At 41.7% G+C, this 14,766-nt stretch overlaps 1 protein-coding gene across 1 annotated transcript in view; it reads left to right on the plus strand.

Annotated features, from left to right (window-relative positions):
• Window positions 1-14,766, plus strand: part of MAD1L1 (mitotic arrest deficient 1 like 1) — a gene marked incomplete at its 5' end in the record, with an annotated part of 375,295 nt that overhangs the window by 205,963 nt on the left and 154,566 nt on the right. The window contains 2 exons of the mRNA XM_082006803.1: window positions 304-392; window positions 9,011-9,101. Of these exons, the coding sequence (XP_081862929.1) occupies window positions 304-392; window positions 9,011-9,101 (180 nt within the window). The remainder of the gene's footprint in view (window positions 1-303; window positions 393-9,010; window positions 9,102-14,766) is intronic.

Consider the following 14,766-nt stretch of genomic DNA (forward strand, 5'->3'; position numbering starts at 1 on the left):
ACCGCACAGATAATTCTCTGCATCCCGTTATCCTTGGGAGATGGATTGAGGAACTATCTGGAAGAGAAGCAGAAGCTATGCTCCATCTACCTTGGCGAAAATGTTGGAAGGCAAAAGAGGTTGCAAAGGGAAGCAGGGCTAACCAAGGTTTTGACATTCAACACACGAAGAGTTGTGCTTCATGTCCTTATCCTGAGAAAGGTCTATTCTGTGCAGAACACCATGATTTCCTCCTCCTCCCTTTGCTGTTAGTGTGTCTCCCTTATTAGTACTGGAGGAACTAATGTCTTTTCTCTTCTGCAGCTGGAGGTGGAGATGAAGGTCCTGAAGTCTCAAGAGTGCACAGCTGAGCAAAGTACCATCATCACCAAGGAGGAGGTTGACATGCTCAGGTAGGCAAAGCAAAGGAAGGCTGAGAAGATTCTACTATTTTCAGTGGAACTAATGAGAAGGGAAAATGCCCAGGATAGTTTCACTGCCTGCCCTGGTTATTGCCATCTCGTGGTAGAGCACCAGGTACAGAACCTCACTGTGCTACAACGCATGAAAAAGTATATGCATATAGACTGCCTGCTATTCAGGGAACAGCATGGTAGCATTGATCAGAACATGTTTTGCTTGTATTTCTGAAGTAGGATGTTCTTTTCCCAAGCACGCTTTTTACCTTCCTATCAGCTTTTATGGACATGAGAAATCCATGAAGCATTAACAGAAAGCCTCAGCCCTTATCTTTCCTGCATTTAGTTATTTATAAGCTTTTCTGTCTTTTGGGAGGCTGCAGGCTCTTTTCTTTTAATGTTTTGGGTCTCTTGCTCTCAGTTAATTAGTAAGACTGTCTCCTGCATCACTGTTCCCCCGTTGACTTCCTTTCCTGTGGAAACAGCATTGCTGTCTGTTTCTTATTTTGACCAAATCTTGACTGTAAATACAGGATCTGTTGGCATGTGTGTGAAGAGGTTTAGAATACAGCCTTTGTAATACTGATGTGCGTGTAGCACTGGAGATAAGAGAGATGTTTCCCCTCGTGCATTGCTGCAGATGGCAGAGGGGTACCTGTTGTGATTCAGTGAAAGAGAAGTTAGAAAACAGCATTTCAGTAGAGGATACACGAGCATTTACAAAAGCCACAGTGAAGCTAGGCAACCTTTCCATGTATTTATTAAAGCATTTACATCTTCCATTCCCAAGCAGGTGACACAATAAATACTGAGCACGGAAAAGTTCATCTGTTTCTGAATGTTTAATAAAATTCCTTTTATTTAAGCCAAGCAAATCAAATCTTGACAAGCTGAGTTTTTTATTTTCAGCTGATGTAAGACATTGGCTGGAGTTTCATTTCTTAATTCCTTTATATTTTCAGCTCCATCACAATAAAGCGTTAGTGCCTCTTAAGACTGACAGCAAGATTTTGCAGCAAGCAGAATCTTGCAGAAGGCAGAAATTACTGGCCTGTGTGTTATGACTTTGCTCCTGTGCTTTGCCTCTGGAGCTTGTTTTATGGCTTTGAAAGCCCAGTTCCATAGCAGAGGGGAGATGTGAAAATTACGCATGTTCAGCTGAGCTATTCCAATACGTTTTAGGGCTGTACACCTAATCTTAGGGACTCACTCCTGTAGTTCCCTCAAGGTGGTGTAATAGTTCTGAAGACCCAAGGCCTACATCTCCCTTTTTTTATTCTATCATACATTTGAGTTCTGGTAGAGGATAGTATGCTATGGCTTTGCTTTTTCAGGGGGATAAACCTGTCTTCATCTGCTTTTGCATATTGTGGGTGTTTGTTTGAATTGAGCCCATTCAGGTTTTTCCTTTACTAAGGTGCACTAGACCCTCTGAAGCCTGATGTTTGTACTGTTGCAGAAGTATTCAGCACCTCCTCAGCAACATTAAACCCGTCGCTCCTGATTAATATTATGCCTGTCTATCTGTAATGCCAGCATCCCGTTTGCTGTCTTCTGGGAGCTGAAGGTTTTCAGAGTATTTATTTCTATGGTACCTCCTCAGTCTCTCCCTCCCTGGGTTGGTATGGACTGCAACACCCTTTCATGTAGGAGGTGTTCAGTCTCTTTATTTTCACCTCCAAGACTCATTATTTGGTGTTTATCTTCACTGAGCAGCGTTTGCCATCTATTAACTGAGCAGCTTCAGGGACAACGTGTGTAGGGGGAAACATGCTGGATTGCCACATAGTCCAGGACCGCTTCATATTGCTGAAGGCTCTTGGCAAGTGGGGATAGGGATGTCTGGCTTTGCCCTGAATTAAAATCTATTTCCTGGGCAGGGAGAAGTAGAGCTTTCAAGTACCTGCTTGTTACAGCATTGTGGTGTTTGATTCTGCTCAAAGGTAGCCCTGAACTCCCCTAGATAATGTTTTTCTCTTTGTTTTTAAAGAATTTCTTTGAGGGCTAATCTCATCTCTCTTGTCCTTTCATGAAATAGTGTCAAACCTTTCACACAAAATAAGACAGAAACACAGGCCTATTCCCAGTAAAGCTGTTGATGGTGCAGAGCTTCTCTCCAGTGATGAGCCGTACCCTGAAAGCTGTTTCAGCAAAGAGGCTAAGCTTCTGCAGTTGTTTCACGGTGATATTTTCTCTCTTCTTCTCTTTCCCATTTCAGAACCACATGCACCTGAGGCTGTGGATGCACATAATAGGCCACAGTCCCAGGATCTAATTCCAGGCTGTTTATGTCACTTTTTACTGAATCGCTTTTTGTGGTTACAGCTGATTTAAATACTTGTCCAGGTCCTGATGATAGTCATTTAGCTACAAAGCTGTTCCAAAAAGCATGGATTAGTTTGCTTTTAATCACCCTTTTCACTCCGCATCTCTAAAAGTAAAAAGTAAATGACGTGGCTGAACGTGTTCTCCTTCTGCTGGAACTCTCTTTGCTGGAGATCTGGTAAGCCAGTCCCTGCTCCTTTTTCCTTACTTTTGGCTGCTCTTGCTGTTTCGGGTGTCTCCATAGACTCTCAAGCACTCCATCCAGCAGCATACGTGCTTCTCTGCATTGCAGAATCGACTCCATAAAGGTATTTGCTTATGCTTCTAGACTTAAGCAGTCAAAGGATATGGTTGGACCCTATTTTGTGGGTTTTTTCTGTGCATTGGACAAGAAACTAGGCCAAGTTCATTCTTCACAGAAGAGGCTCCTTCTCAAAGGAGTGCAAGATAAATTACTATCTTCCCCCATACTTTTGGGGTTCAGGAATAACATGCTGTGGTCCACGCGGAACACTCCTTGTGACTTGGCTGGACGTGTCCTCTCTGTACAGCAGAGGCAAATTGGGCAGCTGTGATTAAAGAACAGAAGAGGTTTGGAGGGGAACAGAGATTAGTATGGGAAGGGATTAGGTCTGCTGTGCTCGTGCTCCTCCTCCTCCTATGTCCTTGTGGGTCTCAACAGGACTGGTTTATTCAATTCTATATAGCCACTAAGGAGGAGCAAGCACCACAAGCTCCAGCATTACTCTTTCCTTTTGCAGACAAATTAATTCTGGCAGAAAACAGGGAGAAGAATGCAAACTTTCAAATTGCAAGTGGAGAGAGAAATACCACAGCTTATGAGGGAGTTATTTCCATTTCTGTAGTTTGTTGTGGTCTTTGAAATCCCATTAACCTACAGTACCATGTGTCTGCTCTTCTGGACTGAGCCCAGCCTCTCCAGTTAGCTGCTGTCATGAAGGAATGTGAAAAATAGAGGAAAACCAGCAGAAGCTAGTGAGGGGAGTCTGCAGAGCAGGAATGGACTGTGAGGCATTTCCATATACACTCTGTGGTTAGAAGCTAGCTTCCGAAAATGAGAGCAGGAGAGACATAAAGGAGAAAAAAAATCCATATTAATCCTTTGAATGTGTATTCACCTCCTGTGAGTGAATGAGAGCTTTTAAAAACACATCTTTTGTCTCATTTTTCTTTAGTATGGAAAGTAAATTTTCAGTGAGAAACGTGAAAGACTTTATCAGTTTTTCCTCATTCTCTTGAGAACAAAGTGCTCTTTCGTCAGACCTTTTATAACTTTAAATGTGAAACTCTCTCCCAGCATCATCGTTTCTGAAGAGACAATAAAAGCCAGTGCTAATGCCGTCATTTCTCACACTCTCCCTCTGAAATCATATTTGTTTATATTCTGCAGATCTTATGAAAAGAAAAATTGGTCAAACTGTTGAGTTCATGCACTGTGGGGTATAGCAAAGCAGAAAGCATTTAGGCTTTAGCACCTTTTAGAGGGAAGGTGATAACTGTGCAGAAACAAGTATTTCAGAACCTATAAATAAAAGTAATATATTTAAAAAGAACTTCACTGAAGACTTAAGTGGCAACAGCTGAAGGACCTTTTCAGCTGGAACAAATCTGAACTTTTTCTTTCTGCTGTCAGACTGCAACCCCAGTAAATCCTAAATGTTTTCTGTGGATTTAGTGACTGGGTAGAGTTACAGTAATTCAAAAGAAATTCATGTCCTTGCCAATGCCTATTAGTCACACTTGCTGGAATTCTGTCTGCTCTGGTCCTAACACCATCTCAGTGCCATCTGGATCCCTTAATAGCGTCTTCCCCACACATACATTTTCTGCTCCATTCAGTAGTTCCTCTTCAGCAACAGCTTTTCCACATGGCCATGTCCTCTTCACAGATGGGGCCTCTGTGAGACATGTCCTCATCAGCGATATTCACACTGCTCTACAGGCAATCACATAGCACAGCTGAGAACATGAAAACAAATAAAAGAAAGATAAAGGGGTGATGGTGGGGAGCTGTTGCTGCTTAACTCCACTGAAAAGCTCAGTGGAGAGAGCTCAGACTGAGAGGCTTTTGGAATTGCCCTGATGCTCTTGAAAATCAGATTCCCCCCTTCTTCCTTTCTAAACTAGGAGCAGCCTGGTCTTTCTAGCAGCTGTTGCTCAGCATCTAAGCACTTTTTAGACAGACTGAATGCACATGGTGGGATGTCTCCTGATTCTTAGCAGTGTCACTTCAGGAGACCTGAGGCTGCAGGGTTTTTTTTCTTTTTCCCTCTTCAAATTTGGGACAGTGAAACATGCAGTGGAGGCAATTTAAAGCTCAGTTTTCCAAAGTGGGAAAATCCACAAGTCTGAGCAAATGCCAATGAATCTGCATTCTTGCACTAAATATGATCTTGTGAGAGGCTGCAGAGAAGGCTTGAATTTACCTTGTGCCTGTGGAGCCTTCGACTCTGGGTTAAGCTGTCTGCATTTGGGGCAGGGAAAATCTTCCAGAAATGTGAAGAGGTCTTTGCCAGAGTTTAAATATTTTCACGTTTTCAAACCAGCAGAAGAAGCTGGTAAAGTTTCCAGAAATTAATCCAAATGATTTTTCCCTGTATCACAAAACTTGAGAATGGTATCAGTATTTCAGAAAGTAACTGATGTTTCTTCCTTCCTTGTGCTGCAAGGCTGCTTTTAAAATGGGCACCAGCATTCATTCCAGGCCAAACATTAAGTTGATAGATGGTTGTGCTGCACCTAGATGTTTCTGTATTCTGCTTTTTGTGGTTCTCACGTGAATTTATCTTGGATTGTTCTCCCTACCTGAAAGTAGCTCCCATATGTAACAAGTTGAGGCATGCAAATTGGTGATAAAATAGCATCACATATCTTGTGCAGATGTCCCTGGACAGAGAGAGCACAAGGTGCATGCAGACTAAGGCTGCTTTGTGGATGCTGGTGCATCCAGAAGCAGTACACAGTTGGCCTTGTACCTGAATTTACATAAATGAAAAAATTCAAGTGCCAAGCAAGTAAATATTTTTCAATATTTGACTGCCGTATCTTAACCACCAGCTGCAAATGCTTTTCTGTGTATATATATAGATAGGATTTCCCTTGCTTCTCTCTCTTTGCCATTGGGAAGAGTTCCCCTGGGCTGGAAAGCAAAGCTAGAATAGCACAAACTGTCTGCTCATGGTTCTTAATGCTTTCCCACTGGAGATCTAGGACACTTAACAGTGTTAAAAATAGGTTAGAAGAGGGATAAGTAGTGAAAGCACTAGTCAGTCCTAAAAACCTTTCTGGTACAAAGAAGTTACAACAATGTTCCCAGACCTCGGTGCAGAGGAACAGCAAGTTTTGTCTCTGAAGGAGAGCAGAGCCACGGCAGCGTGGAGGGGAGCAGCCTCGGTGGGCTGGCCTTTCCTTGGCGCACACCGGGAAAAGCCCCACGCTGTGTCTGGAAAGGAGGACACCCCAATGATGGTGTCCTGGGGTAGGTAGCTGGTAGCTGAGGTATTGGGAAGGAGCAGGCATCTGAGGGATGAGTCCTGGGGCAAGCTTTTGGGGCAGAGGCTGTGAACTTCAGCCACACTCGCAGGCACTCTTGTGCGTGCTGCCGGTCGCAAAATACCCAGTCAGGGTATGTCCGCTGCTTGACTGCGAGCGCCCCCGGCTTTGAAACACTGCTCTTTCCGTGGTGACGCACGAAGGGCATGAACAAATTATTAAATCTTAAAATTGCAGGTGAAGGAGTGTAAAAATATGACTTAAACCTACCCTTGTTACAGCTCGCTTTGTCTCAGATCTTTGTTTTTTCTGGTGATTTCTGTGAATGATTTTTAGAGGGCATCTAAGAGGCCTGAGCTTAAACCTCCACATGGAGAGAAGTTCTGCAGGCAGATAATGGCAACATCACAGGTTATTTGGGAGGCTGGATGGGGAGAAACTTGTTTTAAATTAAAATTCAGCATGTCAAGTATGGAGAAAGTACTGATGAGAGTCCTGTGTCTGGCTCTGACCTTTCAGTAGCTGCAGCGCTGTTTTTCCTCGGAGAAAAACGTTGCTCTTCTTGTGGCCTGTTCTGCAATCCATTTAGAAACATGCCATTAAAAGCCTTAATTCCATTTTGAATTTCCATTTTTCCCGACCTTTTCAGTCTCCTGCTTCTTCAGCATCCTCCATCCCTGCTCGCTTTGTCTCTTTTCTGGAAATTATTGATGATCTCTTTTAATGGCCTAGACAATGCTAAAAGCCACTCCTCGGCATTTTAGAAGCTTCCAGGAGTGAAAAAAGATGATATTTTATAATATCTGAAAATTACCAGCAGGGGTCGGGCTTACAAATAATTTAAGCAATTCAAGCTGCATATTTATAAAGGAGGCATTTCTGTGCTGAACAGGTTGTAGGTCTACCAGCTTCTACGGAAAAGTTTGTAACTTTTGCCCAGTGAATAGGAGGGACAACTTCTTAGTTGTACCTGAAGTTTCTGTTGCATAACTTTGGGATATCGGCAGATGGGTGCATTGTTTCTTGTCATGGTGCAAGGATTTTCAGATTAATTTAGGTCATGTAAAAGTGAGTATTATCAGGCAAGATAATTTTTAAAAAATATTCTGGAAAAGGATCCTGAGAAAATTGAATGCAAATACCAGTGTTAATATGCATTAGTTGCACAGTTAATCCCAGGAAGTTAACATGCGAAAGGTGAGGTTTTTTGAAGCAGCATTACGTTTTTGTACTCTGTACTTAAGTGCAAGCAAAAATGTTGTAGCGAACGTTTTATAATATCACCTGCCTAACAAGTTTGATAGAGTTCTCTGAAGGATTTAACAATCATTTGGCTAGGGCTGATACGGTTGATTTAGTACATTTGACCTTTCAAAAAGCTTTCAACCAAAGGTCACTAAGAAACTTTACCCTGATGGAATAAGAAAGAAGGTTCTTTGTTGGCTTAATAAGAATATAGAAATCACAGAGGGCTGGTGGTCCCGGTGTACTGTCTGCGGGGATGGCCGTCAGTGGATGACCACGCGAATAGGGCAAAGCTACTGGGGTACTTTGCCAGAAGGTTCTCCTAGCTTCTAGCGCCTTGTCTCCAGGATTTCCTGAGCCAGACATAATATAATGTCGTTCTACTTTGTAAAGACTGACTTTAACAAAGTTAAAAGATGGAGAATCAAAGAATAAATGTTGTTTTCACAATGCCAAGGGTTTTCTACTAGGTCCTAGAATAGTTTTTACTGGGAACTTGTTGTCCAGCACAAAGAGGAGTTTGTGAGTAGTGAGGTGACAGAATTTGAGATAACATAAAATTATTCAGCCTGTCAGGCTGTTCAGAGTTTCAGAAGATGCTGCTTGAGATGGGAAATGAAGTTGCACGTCAACAATTGCAAAACCTATGCACATAAGAAAAAATGCCTTTGCTTTTACTCTCACAATAGTGGGCTCTAAATGAGCTGTTATCACTCCAGAAAGAGATCTTACGTTATTGTGAACAGTTTTCTAAAAATATCAGGTAAGTGCTCCGCAGTTAAAAAGACAAATAGAATACTAGGAATTACTAGAAAAGTTGAAAACAAAACAGCCTCACTATACCACTGCATACATCTGAGTGCTGTTTGTAGTTCTAGCTTTTCTTATAGCAAAAAGTCTATATAAAAGTTGAAGAACAAAGGAAAGGTAATAAAGATGAACAGAAATATGGAGAATCCTTGGTGTGAGGAAAGGTTGAATTGAGGTTCTTCAGGAAATAATAGGAGGCCTGTAAAGCAGTATGGAGGGGGGAGTATGGTACAATTATTCACAACTTTTCATAGCAGAACTAACAGGCACTCAGTGGAATAATCACATGTGAAGTATAAAATAAAATGAACTAATTTTTCATACAGCACATAATTAAATTGTGGAACTTACTGCCAAGGAGTGTTGTGAAGGCCAAAAGTATAAATCAGTTCAAAAAGAGATTTGATGTACTCATGGAGATTTTAGCTGTTGGTGGTTATTAAACATGATGGTCTAGACTCAGTCTGTGGTTCAGGAAGTATCTAAGTTGGATTTGCTTTATATTCAAGTTGTATATTTTAAATATACTTTTACAAATTATATTTTCATCATACAAACTTTACTTTTCACTCGTATGTTTTAACTGCCTCAGTAGTGTAGCTTTGTGGTACTGAATACAGGAACAATCTGATACTGCTTGTGACTTCATGTTTTACTTGATTATTTGTGGTGGGACTGTGCAGGGACACAGTGTCTATTAACTTTCCCTTCTTCTCCAGGCTGAAAATTGAAGAACTGGAAGCTGAACGTAGCAAGCTGGAAGAGGAGAACCGATCTCTGGAAATTAAACTGGAGAAGCTAACCCTGCAGGTAGGAACTGTGGAGGTCCAGAGCAGCTGGAGAGCCTGACATGGTCCATTTGCCAGACCTTTTCTAACAGATGTGCCAGAATGCTCACAGCACACAGCTTCACTTCCCTCAATCTGGGCAAGGCTTTTTTCGGAAGCCTGTGCAAACTGCACCAACACACCTGTATCTCTGACCCTATTATTGGAGTGTTTTGATGTCAGGTGCAATCACACAAATGTAGTTGGTTTTTTGCTTTGCCTAGAACCTCTTCTTTTTCTTCTTGGAGCCTTAAAACCTGTTCTATTTTAAATAACTCAACTACCATAAGTTGCCTGTCTCCGAATTCACTCATACCAAAACCCGAGTGTAGACAGGCCTTGCAGCACGGAGCCGATATGAAAATTTGAGCTCCATTTGTACTGAAGTCTCCACTGCTGCTGTCGGCGATGGAGAGGGAGACCATCAGGTTGTGGCCTCATTAGGTAGTAGTTTTCCAAGCCAGGAAGCATCAGTGCTCCTGAGAAGATGACATCACAGACACAGAAAGGCAGAAGGTGTGGAGTCAGAATGACGAAAGGGTGTGTTTCTTTTGCTGTGCTACTGTGAGTATTTTACCTTTTCCTGAGGTAGTGCTGTCCTATATGGCAGAAGGTCTTCAGCTTTTCACTCTGGATAGTGAGGTCTCGCCCTCCTTGAAGGAGAAGGAGGGCAGGGGCACCTGCAGCAGTTGAGTGGACTGTCTATTCAGCCAGTTCCCATTCTGGGAACAGCTTTCCTGTGCAGAGGAGGGGCACGGTAGTTGCTTCACGTTTCCTGTTTGAAAGGTGCTGGAGCAAACCAGAACCTGAGCTTGTTTGTTTAATCAAAGCTCATCTTGCTATGAACAGTGTTATCTCTCCTTTCTGTTCTCTCTGATATGCTGAACAATTCTGCATTGTAGCATTTCATTCTCTTAATTTTTCTTTCTTTCCCTCTTTTTTTTTTCTTTTTTTTTTTTTTTCTTTTTCATTTGTGCGTAAATTGCTTTATGGTAGAAAACCTGCAGGTTTGAAATTACCCAGATTTCAGACAGACCATTGATTTTATCTTGACACCTATTAGAGGCAAATCAAATCTTTTTTTTTTTTTATTACCAATTCCTAGAGACAGGAGAAGTGACAGCTTTGATAAAGCAGGGAGCTAAGAGCTGCTGAGCATCTCTGCTGAGCCATGTTTAGTGCGAAACCTGTCACCCGGCTCTCCTTTAATTGGGTTTCAGTCATCAGAAGGAGATGAAAGCTTTGGGCTGGTGTTTGGATGCTTAGGTCTCCAACAAACACAACAGCAGCATTGGTTTCAGAGCAGATTACAACTCACTCAGGTCACATTTAATCTGCTAACGTCTTACAATGGCTGCTGGCTTTCTAAGAAGGCCTGACCAGAGGAATTCCGTATTTTCTTTGTGATGTCTCGAGATGCTCTGCTTTGTTTGCTCACACTGCTCTTGAGATGCTAAAACACCAAGCTTTTTAAATTGCACATTTGAGGAGGAAAGGTCCAAAGTCTTCAGTGTAGTCTTGCTAATTGTCTGCCTTCTGCTCCTCAGTAGAGGAGATCAGCAGCAGCTACTGTTTGGATAGCTGAGCTTTCACAGTATAGAAGAGTAATGTGGTGATAGGAACAAGGTGGGACCCTCATACTGTGGTAAAGCTACTATATAATAACAGTTATAAAATGCACCAAAAAGGCTTTGAAAGCTCATCACAGGATCTCCATGACTTATCTCATTAATGATGCTCACTGTTCGAACGCAGTATTGTACAGGTCAGGTCTTTGTGGAGGCAATGATGGAGAGAACAGGAACGATCTGCAGATATAGCAGAGTAAGAATTGTAGGGGAAGAATGAGATAACATGTAGGTGTGGAAAAAGAGAAGGAAGGTGGTCACCTAGTTTAGCAGGTCTAAGAAAGAGAAATCTGCCAAACCCTCAAATGGCCAGTTAGTGAGCTGCGTTAAGGTAATTGTGCTCTTACATCTGCTTTGCCAAGGCTGAGGACATGGCTTTAATTCTTTATTTAGCAGGAGGTAGCTCGCCGCTTCCTTAGCTTCTCTCTTTACTTGCGTCTTAGAGGACTGGGTGCCAAAAGCAGCTTCTCCGAAAGAGGAGGAGTAGAGAGGAAAGCATAAATATAGGAACATGTAAGCTGAATGCTAAAATGTCAGTATTTATCAGTGTGTGCCCACCTGAATGGTCAAGATTTCGGAACACCTCAGAAGGGAAAACATCAGCTTTCCCATTTTTTATTCACCTTGAGAATCAAATATCTTCACAGGTCAGGCTTACAATTACTTTTTTTTTTATATAAACGCATTGGAAGAAGGTTTGTTACAGTGGGAACGCTCTAAGTTAAGAATAAGCTTAGAAATTCACCTCTTCTATCACTGCTGAGCAAATACGCTGAAAATATTATTATACACTCAGAGAAGGTCACTGAAATGTTGCTAGTTTGACATGTTATTTATTCCCATGCCTGAAAGAATTGCTGGGAAATGACGGGTTAAAATAATGTCCCTTTATCACAAAGGGGAAAAAAAGGCAAGACAAACTTTATATCCAGAAATCACAAGTAAATTTTACTGGATAGAAAGATGATTGAAATTACAAACACGGGAAAAGCATGGCATCAAATCAAATAAAGGTGGAAGAGCAAGTAGGGAGTGACATTAAACAAGGTAGGATGAGGGTGATTTCTGACAAATCTTTATCTACCGTTCCTTCTTTTTTAAAACAAAACCTCTGATGTTCTGGAATTGTATCTACTAAATGAAAGATACATAGAAGGGGTGCATTAAAATTGTGAATTTGGAAGAGGCAGGATGCAGAATCAAAGCTTTGACTGCTTTACACTGGACTGAAGTCTGTTGAGTTCACAAAGCTGCATGTGGTGAATGAAATCTAGGGAGATAACAGCTAATATTTGGTAATTAAAAGCATCAATCTTTGACTGTATTGATGTGTGGAAAGGAGTAAAGTTTCAAAAGTGTTTGACTCCTCTCACATCGTTTTGTATCCGAGTATTGGCCCATGAATTTTGTTCATTTCTGCTTTGGCTGCTGATAACAATAGCCCACTTCGTGAACTACAGGACCCTGATGGACTGGCCAGAGGGCAACCAAGCACGTGGAAAGGTACTTTTGTGTTAGGCATGTGATTTCACACTCCCTGAGCTCAGTATTAGCAAATCAAGAAGCTGAGATACTGATAGCTATCCACAGCAGTGTATATAACATCTGACATCTCTTTGTATTTGTGCTTGTGTGGGGACAGCTTGAGTTATGGCTGAAGGTGCTTTCCACCTCCACACACCCCTTCCCTTTAGGCTCTTGACACCTAGCTGCAGGCTGCATTGATTTTCCTTCACTGGTATAAAGACTTTAGCATAGATATTACTCACTGGTCAGGTCTTTACTGCTAACGAAAACCTCAGATTCCAACATTTCTTATGTTTTTGTAACTGTAGAGAAATGACACCCTGCTGAGGATGCCTCCCCATCACCTGGGACATTATATTAAGAAAAACATTTGAACTGTGGCTCAGGAGAGGGATTCAAATAATATATGAAAAGAGCAGGTTTAACCGGCCAATTTTATCTCCTCTACCTTTTTTTTCGATGAAGCAAAAAAGGCTTCCAGGACAGCAAATGCGCTGTTACTACTTGGCCTACAGTGGGCAGACCTGCTGAGATGTCAGTGAAAGGTTTGGTTTGTTTAGTTATCTGAAATGTTTAGTTGTCTGGACCGTCTTCCCGAGCTGCTGGTGGAAAAGTGCAACTCGATGCCAGGAACAAAAGAGACTGATCAAATCAGTGCTTTTTGGATAAAGTGGGAGGAAAGACTTGTGAGGAGTGTTCAATTAGCATTTCTTACTGCTAGGAGCCTTGTGTTTACAGGCAACCAAGCGGATGTGAAGTGTTCCTTATGCAAATACTACTCTCTTGCTTTTCCTGCTCTCCTCTACTCTTTGAGCTGAAGGAGAAGAGAGTCTTCAAGTTTGGCTGCTTCAAGGAAGATTGATTAAAATCAGCTGCAGTTTGACTTAATGGGATCCATATGCTTGGAGAGGGAGCAGGACTAGTTAGAAGTCCTCCTAATTAGTTCACAGCTGGTTGGTGATAAAAATGAAACTCCAGTTAGAGTTCAGATAAGTGGATCTATATGGATAAAAGGCAGGGAGATATTTTTTAACAGTGAGATGTGTGTGAGCCTGAAAATCGCCTCTAGTCCCATAGCCAAGCTAGCAGCCTAACCCCCCTGAGCATGTGCATGTGTATTTATGAAGCTAAATGTAAGGAGTTTATTTTCTTGCTCATTTCTGAGTAAAAGGAATCACCTGTGGATGTTGGCAGTCAAGGAAACCTGAACAGGGTCACAGAAGGCTGGAAGAGGATCTCAGGATGCAGGTGAAACCCTACAAGGGTAGTTTGGCTATGTGAAAGGTTTGGTACAAACTCTGAACTGATCAACTTTGAGTGCAATGCCCCTGGTCACAGTGAGTAACTAGCTGTGTTAAGCCTTTCTGCCAGTTGGTGATATGACAGCAACACTCATAAAAATGCATTATTAATCATAAATATTGAAATATTTGACTTCTGTCCATTATCTCAAAGAGCTTCGAAAGAGTTGACTAGCTACATAGTATGGGGACAGTCATGAGAAAACTTTCCCCAGCCAGAAGCTGCTATTTATGCTAAATTCTGCTGTCAGAATAGAAAGGACTGAATTCCCTATTACGGTGTCCACAAGGGAAATGCCTGAGCAAAACATACGCCACAAAGTATTTGTGGGTTTTTTTCATGCTGGCATGACTTTATTAATATGTTTTGAGGTGTTCATTAATGCATGTGCAGTAGTTCCTTTCTAAATGTCTAACTTTGCTATTGTTATCGGCCATTTTACATTTTGAGATATTAATCTGGTTAAATTAAGTCTTAGTTTTTTCGAGGCTTTAAATTTCTCATTTTTGCACAAATTACAGTGTAAACCACTTGTCCACTTTGGTGGTAGTTGTGTTGTAGCTGTAATGATTTGAAGATAAGAAATAAACAAGTTCTGCAAGCAGAAATATTATATTTTTGTTTTAGTAAGACTAGCTGACATGGTTGGTACAGTTAGATACAAATGGAGTGGATGTCTGAAGATTTGTCCTATTTGTCTACTTTAGGTCATTTTAATTGGCCTGCCTAAGCTAGCATGGACTTGAGACTTTGTCCCACCAAAGCAAGAGGCTCTGTGCAGGGGAGGGTGGGTAGCTGCTATCTGCTGTATTAAGTTCTCCAGGAGTCAAATGTCCATGGATGATGAAGATGCTGGGGCATCCAGAATGCTCTCATGCTTCTTTTCCCCCTTAGCTCTGTAATCTTCGTGGTTGGGCTACTCTCGCCTCTTATCCTAGTGCTGTGTTTTGAGGGACTAATAAAACATCTGGGAGCTGTACCCCACGCGCAGATTCCTCTGTGATGGACAGAGAGCATTTCTCCTCTTTAAGCGTTAATGACTCATTTTATAGTTAGGACTTTGCTGGCCAGGCAATAACTAGCTTGGAGTTAAGAGCCCAAGGCAAAGTTGAGGTCATTTAACAGTCCAACTGTTCATTATGTGACCAGTGAAGAATGATGAATGAATCATTTACACTATTATAAAACTTA

This window comes from Phaethon aethereus (assembly GCF_964289735.1).
Source record: "Phaethon aethereus genome assembly, chromosome: 15".
Taxonomy (NCBI): Eukaryota; Metazoa; Chordata; class Aves; order Phaethontiformes; family Phaethontidae; genus Phaethon; species Phaethon aethereus.